At 47.9% G+C, this 21,018-nt stretch overlaps 1 protein-coding gene across 5 annotated transcripts in view; it reads left to right on the forward strand.

Annotated features, from left to right (window-relative positions):
• The first annotated feature begins 1,998 nt into the window (after positions 1 to 1,998).
• ptk2aa (protein tyrosine kinase 2aa) overlaps positions 1,999 to 21,018 on the forward strand; it is a 36,352-nt gene continuing 17,332 nt past the window's right edge. For 3 of the 5 annotated variants that reach the window (XM_067255974.1, XM_067255976.1, XM_067255977.1), the window contains exons 1-5: positions 1,999 to 2,205; positions 12,698 to 12,724; positions 19,034 to 19,248; positions 20,146 to 20,312; positions 20,454 to 20,541. In XM_067255974.1, the coding sequence (XP_067112075.1) occupies positions 19,066 to 19,248; positions 20,146 to 20,312; positions 20,454 to 20,541 (438 nt within the window). In that variant the 5' untranslated portion in view covers positions 1,999 to 2,205; positions 12,698 to 12,724; positions 19,034 to 19,065. Of the gene's footprint in view, positions 2,206 to 8,327; positions 8,346 to 12,697; positions 12,725 to 19,033; positions 19,249 to 20,145; positions 20,313 to 20,453; positions 20,542 to 21,018 lie in introns of those variants that run through there. The other 2 variants (XM_067255978.1, XM_067255975.1) reach the window with 2 other exon arrangements.

A 21,018-nucleotide genomic window follows, 5' to 3' on the forward strand; every position in this document is an offset into this window, starting at 1 on the left:
AAACCTTTGGAAGAACAATTCAGTGAGGGGTACCCCTCTCTCCTCTCCACCCCCCTCTCTCCTCTCCACCCCCCTCTCTCCTCTCCATCCTTCTCTCTCCTCTCCACCCTCCTCCCTCTCCTCTCTCTTCCAGAGATGGTTAAAAGTGTTACTTCAGTCTAACCTGCACATCTGATGTTGACCAGCAGGGGGTATTTACCTGCATCCCCATAGTGTGTCATGTAGTCATTTACCTGCTTTATGTATCATTCAGGTTTTTATCCAAAGCAACATACAAAAAGGTGCATGAAGAAATGACATCAGAAAATCAAGGATCAGAAGGGTACAGTTCTAACAGTATTGTGGTAGTCAAAGAACAATCTGTTTTCACCAGGTACAGTGCAGAGTAACCACGTCAGCTACCAGACATAGTGAACAATAGTTTCTCAACTATGGTGCAACAATAGAGGGCACTAAATCATGAGTCACAGAGAGAGTCCTTTAACCTTTTTTTTTTGCCAACTTGACCAGCTACTGTACAGCCCTGAGTTGAAAACTAGGTTTAATCTCCTCTGGATTCATATTCTGACACAGTTGGACGCACTCTTGTTTAGAAATCGTGATTCGTCAGGCCCTTGGTTTATAATCTGGTTGGTGTTTCTTCTCTGGACGGAGTTCCTCTCCTTAATGACACCGACAGATGTCAGAATCCTGGGATTATCCGCCTAAAGATGAGTTTCCTCATGAATATGATTCTGATGGTCTGGTGTGCTGGATTATAATCTCTCCAGGGAGAGGGGGGTGGGAGAGGAGAGAAATAGAAAGGGAGAGGGGGATGAGAAAGGGGCACAGAGAGAAGCTAGAGGGGAGGGGGGTTGAGAAAGGGAAAGAGTAGAGAGGGAGGAGGAAGAGGTGAGAGAGAGAAGAGAGGGAGAGAGTGGAAAGGAAGAGAAGAGGCATTAGTATCGTAATGGACGAATACATGAACTGGATTTGAACCCGGGTCCCTGGCTGTCCTGCATAGCTGTAAAGCCAAACAACAGCTCAGCGAGTTACCACAAGTCTTCAGGTCTCACTGTTACTCGAACCGCCTCTGTCACATAAGACAAACATCTGCATCGTCTCCTTCCATAGTCTCCTGTAGTGGTGTGATCCTTCAAATTATAGACGTTTTCTCCATGGAGAGGGGGGGGGGGGTGGAGGGAGGTACAGTGAGGGAGAGAGAGAGAGAGAGGGGGGGGGGAAGCGAGGTAAAGGGGGAAGAGAGGGAGAAAGTGTGTTTATGTAGGGGGGGGGGGGTGTTAAGAGAGAGGGAGAGGGGAGAGAAAGAGAGTCAGGTTACCAGAGAACAGAACAGGTGCTGTTTCAACCCAGAGGGAGGTGGTGAATATGTGACACAGAAAGGGGGAGAGGGGGAAATATGCGGATGGGAGAGAGGAGGACAGGGTGAGAGAGAGATGAGGGTCAGCAAGAGGTTACAGTAACGCTGTATTCACACAACTGGGATTCCCAGGCGGCGGGGAGTTCGTGCGCGTCAGCGTGTAAGCGGATACTACCGACCAAACACGCAGCAAACCCTTCTACTGAGAGATCTGTCACCTGGGCCTGGGACATTGTCATTGTCATTTATGCGCTACGTGTTATATTACAGTTTAGTGGGATCCGAATACGTAACAACGGTTAAATTGACACGGTGAAATGTAGGCAATGTTTTCATCTTAATAATGAGTCTACTTTGAGTCTAAAACGCTTAGAATATTAAATGCGAATATCAATTCGAAAACGCTATTGGGAAAATTAGTTTTACAGCCACTGGTGCAAACAGTGATTTTGTTTTACATCGGGCAAGTTGCACTTTTTAATTGTTTCAAGAAAGCTCTGACGACTGGCCGCTAGGCTGTGTGCTGGGAGTTTGAGTCTCAATCAGCAAGCCTTCAGTATTCCCCGTTTGGAGTGTGCGTGCCTCCTACTTTTCCTGTGAGAGATATTGTAGACTCGGCCGAGGGCCGGTCGCTGCTCCGCCGCCGCCATATTGGAATTCTGAGCTGGGGATGGGACATGGGAATGAGCGAGATAGTCTGGAGCGGTGGACAGAGGCACGGGAAGCACACGCCAACCGCAGTTCAACTTCTCTAATAACGGATTTATAGGCGCGCGTTAACGAGGACTGACACCGGGAAACGGACACAAAACGTCAGACGCGCCTCTAGGACTCAAGTGTTGGAAGTAAGTCACGCTTCTTTCGCTTGGGATATTAATGTGTTGAATTGGTGATAAGGCTTGAGTTATTTGTTGGTGGTCTCGCCCAGGTAGGCTAGGATTTGGTGGCGTTTATTTTTAATCATGACTAGTTTTTTGCTGTTAATGCCGATTGTAGTTGATTTATTTTCTCATGATCTCATTCGTCCGACATGCAGCCTATCACGTATAAGATCTACAATGCGGTGTGTAGTTTATTACACGCGGGATGTCATTGATTACTCCGGAAAGTACCCTTCTCCGCACCACCGGGTTCTTGACATGAGTCAGAATGACCACAAACACACCTTAGTGTTCTCAGCCCAATAGCCTATTCATTACGCGCGTATCCAAGTCTGTGTGTGTTTTAAATGAGAACATTTAATGATAGCTTTTGCATTTCGATTGATCAACGTGTTTTGGTAATCATGTTTTAGGGGGAAAGGGCTGTTTTGATTTCCTAATTCATATTTTATCGTGTTGGCTTCACCTCGGCGCTCTCGGTGGTGTGGATATCGGCGTGGCAGGAATATTCAAACTTCTGCTGATCTCGAAGCCTCGGGCGCTGGAAATTACAGTGCAGCCGCCAAGGCCTGTATTTTTAGAAACAGTTGACTCTTTTTGTATTGCCTTTAATACGGCAACAACTACTAGTCACAAGCTGCTTTGATTCTCTCTTCTTTTCCCGGACGGAAAAGTAGATTAAACATCGCATTCCATTCTTTTATCACCTGCAATCAAATGTATCTGTTCTCAAGAGTTCATCCTGGATCAGAGAAAGTGGTTTACAGTGCTGTAAGCGTACTCCACGTCTGTAGACACATAATTTATGCAGCTGTTATATTATTATTGATTTGATATTCGTCTTCTTCACGGTTTGTTCAGGCCTCGTGGCCGGAAGTGTTGAGGGCAGCCAGACACGACAGTATAGTTTTTAGGCTAGCTGTGTGTGTGTTTGAGACAACAGGAGAGTAGTCTTTAGATAGGTGTGTGTGTATATGTGGTAGTGAGAGACTGTCTCCGTTTCTGATCCTAGTCTTACTTATCTCTTAAGGATTGTTTGTGAGAGCCAGGAGACCAGCAGTAGACACACACACACACACATCTCAGATACACACAATCACATACCAATACACAGTCAGAGAGAAGATGGCTTTGATCCGGATCATAAATCACACAATGATCTTGCTCACTACAATGATCTTGAACACATTGATAAACTCACCGAGATGTCATCTGTGAGTGTGTCCATGTGTCAGGGTGTGTGTGTGTGTGTATGTTTATGAGGGTGTGTGTGTGTGTGTGTCCCTTGACAGGAAGACTACATGAAGGCTGCATACTTGTTGTGTACTCTGCATCTAATGGCTACCTCCAGGATGTAGCTAACACACACGTACACACACACACACACACACACTCACTGTCCCTCAGGACTCAGGAGGAAAACGCCTTTTTCCTCTCAGTGCCCAGCAGTTTAGACACTTTGTTAGTCTGTGAAGTCTCTCTATCTGTCTATCTCTCTTTCTCTTTCGTTTTAGACTTTCTCGCTCACACATTTACATTTAGTCATTTAGCAGACGCTCTTATCCAGAGCGACTTACAGTAAGTACAGGCAAGTAGGGTGAAGTGCCTTGCCCAAGGGCACAACGTCAGTTGGCATGTCCGGGAATCGAACTGGCAACCTTCGGATTACTAGCCCGACTCCCTCACCGCTCAGCCAACTGACATTTAAACACACTCCCACTCTTGGGGCATCCTAAACCATAATTAGTAAAGAAAGGTGGACTGTGAGCACACACACTCACACATACACACACACTTGCACACACTCACACATAGTCACACTCACACACATGGACACACACACAGACTGAACATAGGTCTACATACTGTACACAGACATCTTAACAGTCAGACCTGTCGGAGATATTACAGGTCACTATGTTAAATGTTACTGAAGCGATGAAGCAGTAGATATAGCAACATTAATCACAGCTATCCTAGCCACCCCAGTGGGTCACATGACCCATGATGTCATCACTGCAGCATGCTGATCCCTGTGACCTCCTGATTGATAGTAGTGGTGCTATCATCCCTCTCTCTCTTTCTCTCATTTCGCTCTCTCACCTCCCCTTTCTCTCTCACTCTCTCTCCCTCTTATCTCCCCATCCAGATATCTCTCTCTTCCCTTTTTCCCTCTCCATCTCTGTTCCCTTCTTTTTTCATCCTTGTATCACTCTCTCCTTTTCAAGTTCTCTTTCACCTTCTCGTCGTCTATGTCTCTCTTCTCTCTCTCTCTCTGTTTGTCTCTCTTACTTAAATGTCTCTTGTGATATGCTGTGACAGTAGACTGCAGACTCCCCAGACCGTTAATAACCTTTCACTTCCATGGCTATACAACGCACACACACACAAATATACGCACACTCACTTGCACACTCACACACTCACAAGCGCACGCTCGCTCGCACACACACACTCATACATACACACACATACACACTCGTACACACACACTAACACACACACACTCGTACATACACACACTCACTCACACATCCGCCCACCTGTCTCTTCAGACTGGAAGTAGGAAGGCAGGAAGTGATTCAGGAAGTGATCAAGGAAGTTAGCCATGAGCAGGAGACCTGACACCTGGATCTATACAGGTTCAGCATCTTAGCTGGGATCTGGACTGTCACACACACACACACACACACACACACAGGAAATACAGGAAATACACACACTCCTACACCCACGCACAAATAAAAGTACGCAAACCCACACACACACACCCTGTAGTGGCCAGTGTGAACCATGTTGCAGAAGGCCTCAGGACACAGTCCTCATCTATGAGGTCATTTCCTACCATTGTGCTTCTCTTATTCTAAGCTGTGGGTGTGTGTGTACGTATGTGTGTGTGTGTGAATCACTCAGGCCGCTATGCTGCTCATGAACCAGCCTAACAGCCAGTCCCACAGAGCCAGCAGGCTTCCAGTCTCTCTCTGTACCATTGAGAAGCAGGAAACCAGGCGTCCATCTTGGATCCATCTGGCATAGAGCACCAGGGTGCTCTTGGCCTTGGCCTGGTTCTGGTGACCAGACTGACACTCTGCAGGTACTGGCCCCAGCTGAACTTAACCCTCACCCTGACTCAGCATGGGTGAGGGTGTGTGTGGTGCTAGTGTGTGTCTTTGCACGTGTGTGGGGGGTGTCCTTAAGTGTGTGTGTGTGTGTGATGCTATCGTAGGTGTGTGTAGTGACGCAAGTGGGTGGTGATGACGCTGCAGTCAGAGATCCAGGGACAGTGGAGCTCTCTTACAGTGTGTTACAGAGCTCTAACACTCACTGTACCCAGACTAGACACTCATCCTGACTCAGAGAGAGGGGGGGAGAGGGGGATTTGGAAAGGAGAAGGAGTAGGAGAGAGGGTGAGTGAGTGAGAGAGTGAGAGAGAAAGGGAGAGAGAGAGAGTGAATGTAGAGTGAATGACATATTTCATAAAGCAACATGAGGTAAAGAGACAGATCACGGGCGAGGAGGATTAGAGGAGCAATCATGAGTGTGTGTCTGAGTGTGTGTGTGTGTGTCTGAGTGTGTGTGTTGGTCAGGGTCAGGGTGTCTGTGTGAGAGTGTGTGTGTGTGTGTGTGTGTGTAAGTATGTGTGTAGGTGTGTACACAGTCAGACCAGGGATTGGGTTTGTAAATTCTCCACCCTGCCAGCGCTGAAACAATGTCTGCCATTGGTGCCTGCTAAACCAATCAGATGATGTCAGACGTGGACACTAGCAAACTGGAAGAAACCCCTGGTTTCTAAGAACTCCTGAAGGAGGGAGATGGTTAGAGGGGGGTGTGGGCGAGGAAGAGAGACTGTACTGTATGTTTTGAAACATTTAGCCAGTCTCAGGTCCAGGTCCCAGCACAGAGCATGGTCTGTATGTGTGTGCGTGCGTCTCTCTGTGTGTGCGTCTGTGTGTGTGTGTCTCTCTGTGTGTGTGTGTGTATGGTTGCATGCGAGTGGACTGTTAGTCACAGCTTTTGTGAGGATCCCTATCTATCTCTGTCTTTCCCTTTCTGTATCTCTCACTGTCCCTCTCTCTTTGTCTCTGTCTTTCCCTCCCTATCTCTGAGACTAGCTAGCAGGTCCAGCTCTGAGACCAGCTAGCAGGTCCAGCTCTGAGACCAGCTAGCAGGTCCAGCTCTGAGACTATCTAGCAAGTCCAGCTCTGAGACCAGCTAGCAGGTCCAGCTCTGAGACTAGCTAGCAGGTCCAGCCCTGAGACCAGCTAGCAGGTTCAGCTCTGAGACTAGCTAGCAGGTCCACTAGAGGGTGCTGTAGTCACACAGCTAGATGGAAACTGAGAGCCTGGAGCATCAGATCCAGGGAGAAGGGATGACAGCACCTGATTTGGTCTGGAGGTCTCTCTCTCTCTCTCTCTCTCTCTCACCAGTAGATCTCTCCCTTTCTCTCTCTCTGGTCAGCAGATCTCTCTCTCTCTGGCCAGTAGATCTCTCTCTCCCTCTCGCTCTCTCTGGCCAGCAGATCTCTCTTTCTCTCTGGGCGGAAGATCTCTCCCTCTCTCTCTGTAGGTATCTCTCCTGTCAGCAAAGTCTACCCTCTCTCCTCAGCCTACACACGCACATCTAAAATGTTTAGTTTTTTAAAAGCGCGCACACACAGAGGCACGCAGAGAGAGAGAGAGAGAGAGAGAGGAGAGAGAGAGAGAGAGAGAGAGAGAGAGAGAGAGAGAGGGAGAGAGAGAGAGAGAGAGAGAGCGAGAGAGAGAGAGAGAGAGAGAGAGAGAGAGAGAGAGATGAGAGAGAGAGAGAGAGAGAGAGAGAGAGAGAGAGAGAGAGAGAGAGAGAGAGAGAGAGAGAGAGAGAGAGAGACGAGAGAGAGAGAGAGAGAGAGAGAGAGAGAGAGAGAGAGAGAGAGAGAGAGAGAGAGAGAGAGAGAGAGAGAGAGAGAGAGAGAGAGAGAGGTGAGTGTTAACAGAGCAAAGGGAGAGCTAATCCAGCAGGATCCCGGCAGACGTCAGATTAGAGAGGATTCCTGCATCTGTGTGATTACCCTGGTGAGAGGAGGGGGAGGGGAGGGGAACGGAGAGAAGGGAAGAGGAGTGGAGAGAAGAGAAGAGGGGGGGGGAAGAGTAGAAGAGTTTGATAGTGTTCTCTACAATAAACTGTGTCCAGTATGTCAACTGTGATTGGAAGAGTGTGTGTGTCTGTGAAGAGGAGAGGTGTGCGTGTGTGTGGAGGGGATAGGAGTGTGTGTGTGTGTGGGAAGAGGTGTGTGGGAAGAGGAGTGTGTGGAGCCTCCGGCTGTAAGAAGAGAGAAACGGCTTCCTGTGGTTTTCTTTGATGTACACACATCCACACACACTTACACACACATCAAGCAGGGCTTTGGAAGCTTTCCAGCATGTGTTTGGAACACGTTTAACTAATATCATCCACTTCCTGTCCAGAAAACACATGCACAAACATACACTCACACATACACACACATACACTCACACATACTCGCGCACACACACACACTCACACTCCCATTCAGTCTTCTCCTCTGGGCAAAGGAGTGAGAAAGGCAAGGAGGGAAAGAAGGATGGATGGCTGTTGGAGCTGATTTGTGTATATTTGCTGTCCTTCTCCCTCTCTCCCTCTCCTTCTCTCTCCCGCTCTTTCGCTCTCTCTGTCTACTCTGATCCGTCTCCCTCAGAGACAAAGCCCCCCCCTCTCCCTCAGAGACAAAGCCCCCCCCTCTCCCTCAGAGACAAAGCCCCCCTCTCCTCCTCCGCCCTCCCTCCCCTCTCTTCCTCTCCCCTCCTCCTTCTGTTCGGTCCTCTCTTGTCATTGGACAGACAGCTCGCCACACGCTTACACACCCAGCGCGCGCACACACACACGCGCTCTCTCTCCTCCCACTGTGTGTGTGGAGTGCACGGCCGTACGGGACGGAGGCGACAGGAGTAGGACCACCTCTCTTTTCTCTCTCCCTCCGTTGTGCTCCCTCGCTCCCTGCTCGGCGTGCTCGCCCTCGGCCGGAGGTCCTCCGCCCCGCTCCCTCCTTCTCTTCTCCTCCTCCTCTCGTTCGCTCCCCTCTTCCTCAATGGAGGGACCGTACCACGGTAAGGGCTCCCGTGTTGTTGTGACGGACGCACACACGCACACACACAGGCACAAACACACACATGTACTCACACGCGCTCACAGGCTCGCGTGCACACATACACACACACACAGAGGAGAAAAGCCACACATGCACACGCTCAGGCACGCGTACACACACACACACATGCTGCTGCTTGCTATCCTGCTGTGGTTTAAATTTCGGACTGGAGTTGAACTCTGCTGTCCGTGTGTGTGTGTGTGTGTGTGTGTGTGTGTGTGTGTGTGTGTGTGTGTGTGTGTGTGGGGGGGGGTGTGTGTGTGTGTGTGGTGTGTGTGTGTGTGAGGAGACAGCGCTACTGCATGCTGTCTCTCAGTTCTAGATGAGACTAATTTCCCGGTGGTGTCACACCACACACACAGTCTGTCTGTAGTGTGTGTCTGTAGTCTCGGTTGGCCTGGTGTCTGTAACCACACAGAGCCTCCTCCTTCCCCTCCACACCCTGGGCCATACATCCATACCGCATTAGATTAGATTACATACATGGGTACTGTTAGTGTATGGATGGGAGTGTGTGAGTGTGTGCGTGCTAAATTAGATTCATTCAGCAGATGCTTTTTTTTCCCACGTAGAGTGTATAGCAAGCACAGTAGAACATCAAGGTTCAGGAGTGCCTAGTTCTAACAGTGTTTCAGTGGTCAGAGTCAAGGAACAGTCTGTGTTTTACTTTAGAAGTGTGTGTGTGCATGTGTGTGTGTGTGTGTGAGAGTGCGAGTGAGTGTGTGTGTGTGCATGTCTGTGTAGGTAGGTGTGTGTGTGTGTGTGTGAGATTGTATGTGCGAGTGAGTGTGTGTGTGTGCATGTCTTTGTAGGTTGGTTTGTGTGTGTGTGAGAGTCTTAACCTGTTTTCTGTCTGAGTGTCAGACTCCAGCTGTACAGGTCCATCTGTCACTTGAATGATGGACTACTCTGTTCACCACCGTGCGTGTGTGTGGGAGGGGTGTGTGTGTGTGTGGTGGGGGGGGTGTTGAATGGGTGTGTGTGAATGGGGATGTGTGTTGTGTTGTGTGTGTGGTGTGTGTGTGCGTGCGTGAGAGAGAGGCGTGCAGTTGTCTCTCCAAAGGCATCTTTTCTAGGTTATATCTGCTTCCTGCATATTTTAACAGTTTTGTTATTTCTCTGCTTTTGAAATATTTAAGATACATTTAAACCAGCACCTCTGAAAGGCCTGTTTGTGTCTTTCTGCACGCAAGGTCTGGCCTGGCCTGGCCTGGCCGGTCTGGCCTGGTTTAATTAGTCCTGGTCTGGCCTGGTTTATCTATGCTGGTCGGTCTAGCCTGGTTTAACTAACCCTGGTCTGGTCTAGCCTGGTTTAACTAGTCCTGGTCTGGCCTGGTTTAGAGGTTGCAAGTTAAAATATCCACTGCACTATGCTTTGGTTAAAACACCTGCTACATTAATAAAATACATTGTTTGACACCCTAACCCTAGTTACCACAATAACTCTAGTTACTAAAGCATCTCTAGTTACCACAATCCTAGCTAGTACAGCAACCTTAGTTACCACAGTAACCCTAGAGCAGAAATAGTCATAGTAGGGTCCCCACCTCATTGGCCCTCAAGTGTGTGACTGCATGTGCCTATTGTGTATGCGTGTTAGTGCATGTGCATGTGTAATGAGTGTGTGTCTGCTCATGCATGACCCCGACCTTGTGTGTGTGTGTGTGTGTGTTTGTGTGTGTGTGTGTGTGTGCTTCCGTGGTTCTTCATGTGTGTTTGTGACTTGGTGACGCAGTGGATAATGTGCTCATCAGTTAGTTCATTTGTGTGTGACAAATGTCTGTGTGTGTGCGCAGGTGTGTGTGTGATGCTTGTGTTTGGAGAGGGCAGATGTGTGTGTGTGTGGCAGGTGTGAGGGGAGCTGTTTCTTCAGACCTCAGCGATGCTGCATGCTCCAGTAACACCCTCTGCCCTGAGGTTGCACACTCACACACACACACACACACACACACACACACACACACACACACACACACACACACAGGTCAGCTAGAACCTTCCCCAGAGATCAGTAGAGCATGAGCAGCTGTATCCCCTGAGGAAGGCTGTGGGGAGAGGGGAGGAGGAGGAGGAGGGGGGCTGGGGGGAGAGGGGAGGAGGGGGGGGGGGGGGTGGACCTCTGTTTGATGACCTATTTTCACTCTGTTGTCGTCACCCTCTCTCTCCATCCGAGCTGTTTCCCCTTTATTTCTCTTCACCCATCCCTCTTTCTTTATATACATATATATATATATATATATATATATAAATCAAGCTTCTCTTTCTCTCCTCTCTCTCCCACACATTCTCTAGGTGGTCAAGTGATGCTTCAACAACATGGGTTTACATTGTTCTATTGAATATAATGTGTTGGTGGGTGAGAGTGTGTTTGTTAGAGTGTGTTAGCGTGTGTGTGTGGGAGAGCGAGAGCGGGTATGTTAGTCTGTTGTCGTGCAAGTGTGTGTGTGTGTGTGTGTGTATAGATGTTAGTGTCTGCCTGAGTGTGTGTATGTTAGTGTGTGGGTGAGTGAGTGTGTCTGAGTGTGCTAGTGCATGTGAGTGTGTTTAGTGTGTGCTAGCGTGAGTGTGTATATCAGTGTGTGTCAGCGTGTGAGTGTGTGTGTGTGTTAGTGTGTGTCAGTGAAACATAAAAGCTGATTGGAGAAGGAGCAGATAGTCATAGCAGAGAACCATAGTTAATGTGCTTCAGTTGCCATTTGATGACTCTCATTTTCCCTCTCGTTTATACCTCTCTCTCTCTCTCTCTCTCTCTCTCTCTCTCTCTCTCTCTCTCTCTCTCTCTCTCTTGCTCATTCTCTTGTCAGCACTCTGTTGTCATACCTTTCCCCATTTCACACCTCCTTCCATATACTACCTCTCCCCCTCTCTTCCCTCTTTGCCCTTTTCTCCCCCCCTCTCCCCTATCTGCCATAGATAGAAATGTAGCTGCTCTCTTGTCACACATCTCTCCCGTAGTGTGTGTGTGTATGGCTCCTGAGGACAGCTTGAGGAGCAGGTGTTTGGGCCCCTGCCAGCCTGACTTGACAAGTGTGTGTGTGTCCGTGTGTGTGGCGTGGAGCAGGGACAGACTTACACTGTCACTACAGTGGAGAACTCTACTCTGGCATATGGGCAAACTGGCTGTGGACTGGTATTACTGGCAGCATGGGAGGATAGTTTAGCTTAGCCTAGCTTAGCTTAATTATGTATTATCAATCTATAAATACTTTGTTAGTAGTATTGGCCAGCCTAGCCTAGCCTAGCTTGGTTTGTGTCAAACCACGAATACTTAAATAAGATTATGAGCATTAGTCTAGCCTAGCAAGGTGTAAAGAGTTCATTCAAACCAGTGTGTGTGTTGTGTGCTTAGCACCCCGGCCTCTTGGAGGTGAACAGGTGAACATATGTTTAGACAGTAGCATTCTGTAGACGCCACCTGGAGACTGAAGTAACATGTTGGCGCGCTGAACTAATCCCCTCTAATCTCTTACAGAGTCAATCAAATCCCAGACCAGTCTTTCACATGCAGAGCAAGGGATCAACTGGCCAGCTGTATTGATTATGTAGGGACAGAGAGGGGGGGGGGGGCAGGCAAGGGGGAGGGGGGTAAGCGTACAACACACAGGCACACACACGCACACACACACACACACACCCTTTTAGCATGGTATGGGGGACTCAAAGAGATAATGACAACTCTCCGGTTACAAAAAACTGCTCAGCACACACACTCTCACAGACACACACACACACACACAGAGGAAATGCCTGATAGATGACTCAGGGCTCAGTCATTGTGCTGAGGAGAACCCTCTTACTGACCAGACACCTGAGACGCAACCACATCCTCCTTTCCTGTGTGTGTGTGTGTTTGTGTGCATGTGACATACAGTACGTAACTCTACACTAATGGATCTTGCTTCAACCTCAAGGCAGTTGCTTTCACTATCATCCTCAAACCTCCATCATCCTTTCACAGTCTTTGGTTGAGTTGATTAGCTATTGGTTGAATTAGCGACTGTCAGGTTGGAAATGTTGGGGCAGGCTAGCATTTGCCTAGCTTAGCCTGCCTTAGCCTAGCCTAGGTCAGTAACTGTCCTGACCTGCATCCATGAATAGTAATCTTTGTTAGGGGTAGTGTTGGCCTAGCCTGTCCTGCAGTGGCTCCCCCTGCCAGCTAGAGGGTGCTGTGGGGACAGGTCTGGGCTGCAAGAGGAAACCTCACTGGTGGAAGAGAGTCAGCAGAGGACAAACATCTGAATGTCGTTCTGGTATTGTGAGAAATATATTGCAAACTACAACTGAGCTGACCTCTCTCTCTCTCTCTTTCAGATATTTCCAGGATATCCTACTACACAGGTGAGTTACCTGCAGGGGCCAGCATCACTGCAGTGACTTTTGGCTGTCATATACTCACTCAAGCGGGTCCTACTTAGTAAAATGTTTCTGCAGTCAAATGAACCAACTTCATTACTTAAACTAGGTTTATGCAACTGGGCCCTGGGATGATGTCAAAATGAGTTAATAATGCCACAATGGAGGGACAATGATTCCACATTGAAGAGATGATGTCACAACATAGAAATGATGTCACATTGAGTTCATGATATCACAAAGGAGGGACGATGATGTCACAATGAGGGGATTATGTCACAATGGATTAATGATGAAGAGTGAGTGAGTGAGTGAATGAGTGAGGTGAATGTAGCATGTAGGGCTGAAAGAACACAGCAATAGGAAGAAAGAACACAGCAATGATGTAGAGTCTCTAATGAGGACTACATATACAACCCTCGGTGTGTGTGTGTGTGTGTTTGACAGGGCTGACGGGCAGAGTGGACATTGCTGTGGTTTAGGAGGGAGAGGCATGTCATAGAACTTTAACGAGCTGGAGATATTTAACCATGCAGACTTGTTACTGTGTGTGTGCGTGTGTGTGTTTTAATGGTTTACAAACTCTGGGGATGGAAGAGCTCAAGGCTAGGAGTGACTGAACAGACAAACACAAACACATGCTCAGATAGCCCATTATGTCAATAATTGTTGGACAAGACTGCAAATGTACAGCCTGGGCTCCTATAGACATAGAGTGTGTGTGTGTATTCATGAAAGCCAGCGATGGTGAGTGTGTTCAGTTTGTGGATGTCACAAGGTTTCTCCCCTCATCAGCAGTATTGAGGCGCCCTCGAGCCTGAGCACAGAGGGCTTAGTCACCATGTTTAATTCCACTTGCTCTGACATCCTGGATTCTGTTGCTCCTTTTAAAAAGAGGGGAGCAAAAGCTAGAACTCAGCCCTGGCTAAATAATGTTACCCATACTCTCAGACAAGAGTGCAGAAAAGGAGAGAGGAAATGGAAAAAGGACAAGTTGCAGTGTCAATGAAATTCTGAGAGATTGTTTAATTCAATATCAACTCTCTGTTAAAACAGTATAAGCCATATATTTCTCTTGATATTATCTCTAACAACTGTACTAATCATAAAGTCTTGTTTAGTGTGATAAACAAGGCTTTACATCCGGTTGCTGCTGCTTTCCCTGAAGCAACTTCTGAGACTTGTGAAGACTTCCTGTCTGTCTTCACTGGCAAGATAGATGCCATAAAATCTTGCATCTTACCTCTAGATCACGACCCTTCTGACTTAGCTACATGTTCTGCTCTTTTTGCTCAGTTTAAACCTGTATCACCTTCACATGCGATAGACATAATCTCACACATGAAGCCTACTACCTGCCCCTAGGACACAGTTCCCTCACGCCTTTTTAAAGAAGTGCTGGACACGATTGGTCCCAGTATATTGTCCATAATAAATAGCTGCCTCATCAATGGCACTGTCCCGTCATGTTTTGAACATGCAATGGTCCAACCCCTTATTAAAAAAACCCTAATCTTGATTTAACTGCCCTTAATACTTTCAGTCCCATTTCAAAATTGCCATTCATAAGCGCAGCTAGTTCAGGCAGGGCAATCGGGCAGCGCGGGTCATCCACTCATTACCACACCTGTGTTAGCCAGCACAAGCCCATTGGGCCACGTCCGATAAGACGGCATTGAAAGGCCGCGCGGATACGCACACACTCAGCCCATTTGTTGCATGATCAGTGCTGCTGCCATCCTCCACCCTCCCCTTCTCCCCCGTGCTGTCTGTATGTTCTATCCATCAGGGGGATTATGTCTCTATTGCATATGTCATGTATGTATGTGTTGCATCGAGGAGGCAGGGAGTGCTTCCCTTAGATCATCCACTCCGCCAAAGTCAAATCTACATGTCCATGTCATGTAACAATAAATGCTCAAATCTAATATGTGATTGTATTAACTGAACTATCAAAGGTTCTAAAGAAAAAAAAAATCCTCCCAGCTTTCTTCCTTTTTAAATGAAAATCATATTCTGGATGAATTCCAGTCAGATTTTAGGGCACGCCATAGCACTGAATTAGGTGTTAAATGATTTATTGCTGTTTAGGAACAATGGAAACGTCTATTTCAATTATTCTTGATCTTAGTGCTGCTTTTGACACGATTGATCATGCCATCCTTCTAGACCGTCTTAAACTATAAGTTGGCATTCAGGGTACTGCTCTAAACCTATTTACTTCATATTTGAGAGACAGAACATTTTCTGTAAATATTGGAAACTACTTCTCTTCTGCATCAATTACCTGTAGGGTTCTTCAAGGCTCAGTCCTAGGCCCTATCTTATTCTCGTTATATATGCTTCCCATGGGCTCCGTCTTTCAGAAATATAACATTGCTTACCATTGCTATGCTGATGACACTCCTATGAACCTTTCCCTGAAAATGTATGGAAAGAAATCCCTGAAATCCCTCTCTGATTGTCTTAGAGATGTTAAATACTGGCTATCTAAAAGTTTCCTTAAATTAAATAATACAAAGTTATTGTATTCGGCCCCACAGATTCCACCAATGTACATAGCTGTGCAAAAAATCTCTGGATACTTTTTGATTCTTAATCTTGATAAAAAACTAAACGCTGTTGTCAGAGGCAGCTTTTTCCAACTCCGGGCCATTGCCAAATTGAAACCCATTCTTTCCTTTAAGGATTTAGAGACAGTTATTCATGCGTTCATCTCCTCCCGTCTGGACTATTGTAACTCGTTGTAAATGGGAATGTGTCAGTCTACCTTGTCCCGCCTTCAGCTTGTTCAAAATGCAGCTGCTAGGTTTTTAACTGGTACAAAAAAGAGAGAAAACATCTATCCGGTACTGTCCTCTCTCCACTGGCTGCCCGTTAAATATAGGATTGATTTTAAGGTTCTTTTATTTGTTTTTAATGCCCTACATGGATCGGCACCCTCCTATATTTCAGACCTCCTTAGCCAGCACTCTTCCTCAAGGACCCTTAGGTCGTCCAACAAACTGCTTTTGTGCATTCCACGGTCACGTTTGAAGTTTAAAGGAGATTGTGCCTTTTCTGTTGCTGCTCCAAAGTTGTGGAACTGCCTACCTTTATATATTAGGTCCTCTACTAGTAGCAACGTTTTTAAATCCCACCTTAAGACCTATCTTTTTCTTTAGCATTTGAGTCTGCAATTGGGTAGAAATTCTTGTTTATGTTTGTCATGTCCTATAAATAATATATGTCTAGCTGATTATATGTTTTGACTGCACAGCACTTTGGTCGACATAAGTTGTTTTTAAATGTGCTTTATAAATAAATTTGACTTGACTTGACTTCAGTGTTTAATAGCCCCATAGCACGTGCCCCTTCCACACCCCCAACTGTGGGTGTGTGTGTGTGTTGGGGGGGAGGGTCTTTGTTGCAGCAATAGAAAGTCGGATGTGGGTTTGTTAATAGGAAGATTCCCCCTCTCTCTCTCACCCCCCCACTTCTCCCCCCTCCATGGGGCTCTGCTTCATTGTTCGTTGGCTTTATCTACTCTGCTCCTTTCAGCATGACTGATCATCCTCTCCTCTCCCTTCCTCCTCTCTCCTTTCCTCTCCTCTTTTCTCCCCTCCTCTTGTCTCCATTGGGTGATTCTATAATGCTGGGATCAAGGGCTGGGGTTATCTAGGACTTCCAGGGGTTTGATCCTGATGAATGCTTCTCATCCTTCAATCATCCCCATTTCCATCTCTTTAACCCAGTAGCCTATCTAACCTCTCCATCCTTTATACCTCATTCCATCTCTCTCTGTATCTCGTCTGTCACTCTTGGGAAGGACAAATGGAGAGAGAGAAATTTGTAGATAGAGGAAAAAGAAAGAAAGAGACTGAAGAGAGAATGAGAGATGGAGAGAGAATGACAGAGAGAGAGATGAGGGGGGGAGAGAAAGACTAGGAATGAGAGAAGAGAGCCTAAAGAGAGATAATAAGAGAGAGTGAGGGAGAGAACATGAGAGACAAAGAGAGAGCAAGGTGTACAGTGATTCACAGACGTGTAAACAGAAGTCGGCGTGGCCCTCAACACAGGCTAATATTAGCATATTCATCAACCCCCTCCCCCTTAGCCCCTCCTCTTTCTGCACTTGCCCCTTCATTAAGACAGCTGACAGGTTGTTGCTCTTTCCCCCTTTCTCTCTGTCTTCCTCTGTCTCCCTCTTTCTCTACCTCTATCTCTCCCTTCTCCTTCTTTTCTCTCTCTTTCCCTCTCACTCTACCTCCTATCTCTCTCCCTTCTCGTTCTCTCTATACCTCCTTCCTCTCTGTTTCCCTCTCTCTCTGGTTGGGGATAGAGCTGGTTGCTGGGCAGCAGGAGGGTCGGGGTAAGGGGGAGGAGGGGGAGGGCAGGGAGGGGGCGGGAGGCAGGATTAGTATTCAGACACTGGCTGCCAGTAGGAAATCTGGTCCAAACACAGTCACAAACTCTCCCACACTGGAACACTGAGGATGACTGGCTGCTAGCCACCAACATAGTTTCTAGCAAACTTCCAGCTAACTCTGTACCTGTAGATAGCTAGCATCTAGCCCTGGACCATACTTGGCTAGCTGGTTAACTACCACTTAACTATGGACCTGTAGCTAGCCCTCCTAGCCCTGGACCTGTACACAGCTTGTCAGCTAACAATCTGGTAGCTGAGGGACTGGCAGCTAACTCAGAGCTAACCCCAAGAAAAGCTAGCTAACAAGCAGCTAGCTGAGGAACTTGATCGCATGGCTGGCTACCTGGAACTGGTTAGCTAGCACTCCTGCTACACTGATGCTTCAGACAATGAATCTGATACACATGGCTAACAGACTAACTGGATCTGATACACTTGGCTAACAGGCTAACTGGATCGGATACACATTGCTAACTGGATCTGATACACATTGCTAACTGGATCTGATACACGTGGCTAACTGGAAAACTGGATCTGATACACATGGTTAACAGGCAAACTGGATCTGATACACATGGTTAACAGTCTAACTGGATCTTATACACATGGCTAACAGGCTAACTGAGTGTATGGACTGAGGGTTGTGGGGCTGGGGATTGTGACCTGAAGGCCTGGTGTGTGCGTGTGTCATCTCGATGCGTGTGTGCGAGACCTCCGGCTGTTGGGAGGTGGGGCCCTATAGGGACCAACGTTGCGTTTCCATGGAGACCCACGGGTGTATCCCATTCCCTGTGTGCTGGACGAGAGGTACAGACTGATGAACATCCAACGCTCCCCCCCCACCTTCTCCCCCCCCCCCCCTTTCTCTTCCTCAAAATGTTCTCTCCACCTCCTCTCCAGAGGTATCCAGACCGATTTCCATCATTCTTCCTCCTCGTCCTCCTCCTCATCTTTCTCTTCTTATCTTCTGTCTTTACTTTCGTCCCGTCCTTAGTGCGTTTTGAATAGGAGATTGCAGATTTGATTTTGATGTGTGAGGGAGGGTGTGTAGTGGTGTTTGTTGTTGTGGGATGTGGGGATGTGTAGATAAGGGTGTGTAGTTGTGGACGTGTAAATTAAGGTGTCTAGTTTTGTAGTTGTGTGTGTGTGTGTGTGTGTGTTGTAAGCCATGTGCCCTCTCAGGGTCGCCTCCATTCACAGAACCTTAAAGAGAGGGAGAGAGGGAGCAGATGATGTGATTAGTGCTCCTGAGCAGCTGGTAGTGAATCAAGCTGTAGTTACACACACACACACACACCCACGCACATGCACGCACATACTCACGCACACACAAACACGCACGTTATTCAATACAGTCTCTCGCCCAGGAAGAGAGAAACATGAAAAGAGAGAGGAATAGGAGAAAGAGAGACGGCAGGAGAGAGGAAGAGGAGAGAGAGAGATCAGGGTCTCTTAGTGTTTTGTCCTGTTGCCATCGACATTGTCCTCCGCCCTGGTTATGTAACTCTCCCTCTCCTCTTCTCCCCCTTCCCTTCTCCACTTCTCCCCTCCTCCCACCCCCTCTGCCTATTACTGCCCTACTCACCCCCTGCCCACTGTCACACTTGTGCTAATGGCTTTAGAAATTGTATCGTAATTTTTGTGTATGTGTGTGTGTGTGTCTAGCAGTGCATTCTGGGAAGTGTGTTTTTGGTAACCTTTTAGCAGCGGCATTGGTATGGAGAGTGTCATGTCACGGAGAAATGCCATCTCATTACTGTGTATGTGTGTGCGAGCAGTGCAGTGTAATATCACCATGCCAGCTCATTACTGTGTGTGAGACTCACTGACCTTCCCCTTCTCTCTCTTTCTCGCTCTCTCGCTCTCTCTCTCTCTCTCTTCTCCAGAATATGACAGACACCTAACACACGGTAAAACCATGGCAACAGCATACCTGGACCCCAACCTGAACCAGGCCTTGGTGGGGGGAGCCAAGCCTGGCGTGGGGCAGGCGGGGGGCGTGTCAGAGCGGGTGCTGAAGGTGTTCCATCACTTTGAGAGCAACAGCGAACACGACAGCTGGGCGAGCAACATACGCCATGGAGAGGCCACGGACATACGGGTGAGCGCACACAGACACGCGTGCAGATGCACACACACATCCCGGAGCAGTCCCTCTCTGGGTCTCTGGAAGAGGAGTGGAACATGAGTCTGACATGAGTTGTTATGTCTAATGAAGCAGCCGATGTCATGACTGCTTGTTCTAACATCCCACTAGGATGCACCTTCCTCAGCCTGTCAGCCAGCCAGTCAATTATCCAGTCAGTCAGCCAGCCAGTCAGTTACCCTGTCAACCAGCCAGCCAGTCAGTTACCCAGTCAGCCAGCTAGCCAGTCAGTTACCCAGTCAGCCAGCCAGCCAGTCAGTTACTCAGTCAGCCAGCCAGCCAGTCAGTTACCCAGTCAGCCAGCCAGCCAGTCAGCCAGCCAGCCAGTTACAAGCCAGACAGCCAGTCAATCAGTTATCCAGTCAGCCAGCCAGTCAGTTACCAAGCCAGCCAGTCAGTCAGCCTGCCTGTCAGAAACATTCAGTTGGTCAGCCAATCAAAAGCAGCAGGTTAGCCAGTCACACATGAGCAGACAGGAGCCTCCCAGTCAGCAGCATTGAAGCAGGCAGCAACATGCTGGTGGTGGAGCTGCAGTAAGATGTCAGTCTGGATGATATTCCAGAGATCTGGGCTGTAATCCACTATAATCCAGACTACCAAGAGGCCAAGACCACTGATCTTCTTGGATTACCAGCATGGACACTGCTGGACTAGTTGTCTTCACACACACACACACACATACACACACACACACACACAATCCAAGCGTAAAGAGCCTTATTTAATCAATGTAATGGAGGATTTCAGGTTGGCACATGCTCTCTAGGATCCGCTGATAAGAGCTATCATATTACCTCCCCCCTACCCCTCCTCTCCCCATCTCTCCTAACCTGTCTCTCTTCGTCTCTTCAGGGAATCATCCAGAAGATTCTGGACATCCACAAGGTCAGATGTGTGTCCTGCTTCGGCGTGCGGCTCAGCCACGCCCCCTCGGGCGAGGTGCACTGGCTCCACCCAGATATGGGCGTGTCCCAAGTGAGGGAGAAGTACGAGCAGCACCACCCCCCTGAGGAGTGGAGGTGGGCGGCACAGAGAGAAAAAGAGTGAAAGAAAGAGAGAGAGAGAGAGAGAGAGAGAGAGAGCGTGTTTATTTCTTTGTGTCTCAGTCTCAAAGCAGCTGTCAGTCTGACCTACTCATCCTCTCGTCTCCTCTCCTCTAGATATGAGTTGAGGATCCGATATCTTCCTAAAGGGTTCCTGCATCAGTTCACTGAAGACAAGCCTACACTCAACTACTTCTATCAGCAGGTGACTCACACACACACACACACACAAACTCAGGAGAATGTTGGTAAACATACAGTAAGATTCATGTGTACTCGTTTACTCAACATCGTTGTGTATGTGTGTGTATACATGCGTGTGTGTGTGTGTGTGTGTGAGGGAGGGAGGGTGCAGGAGCAGCATTCTCTTATCTACTCTTACCAGCCTCGATTTATAGGTCAGAAGTGTGTGTGTGTGTATGTGTGTGTGTGTGTGTGTGTGTGTGTGTGTGTGTGTGTGTGTGTGTGTGTGCCACTCTGTGTTGAAGCTCAGGGGAGGGGATTGTTTCTGTTGAGTGGTTTGTATCAGGATTCACAGCCTTTGCCACCCACACTCCCCCTCGACACACACACACACACACACTCTCTCTCTCTCTCTCTCTCTCTCTCTCTCTCTCTCTCTCTCTCTCTCTCTCTCTCTCTCTCTCTCTCTCTCTCTCACTCACACACTCACTCACTCACT

Source organism: Osmerus mordax, chromosome 18 (assembly GCF_038355195.1).
Source record: "Osmerus mordax isolate fOsmMor3 chromosome 18, fOsmMor3.pri, whole genome shotgun sequence".
NCBI classification, from domain to species: Eukaryota; Metazoa; Chordata; class Actinopteri; order Osmeriformes; family Osmeridae; genus Osmerus; species Osmerus mordax.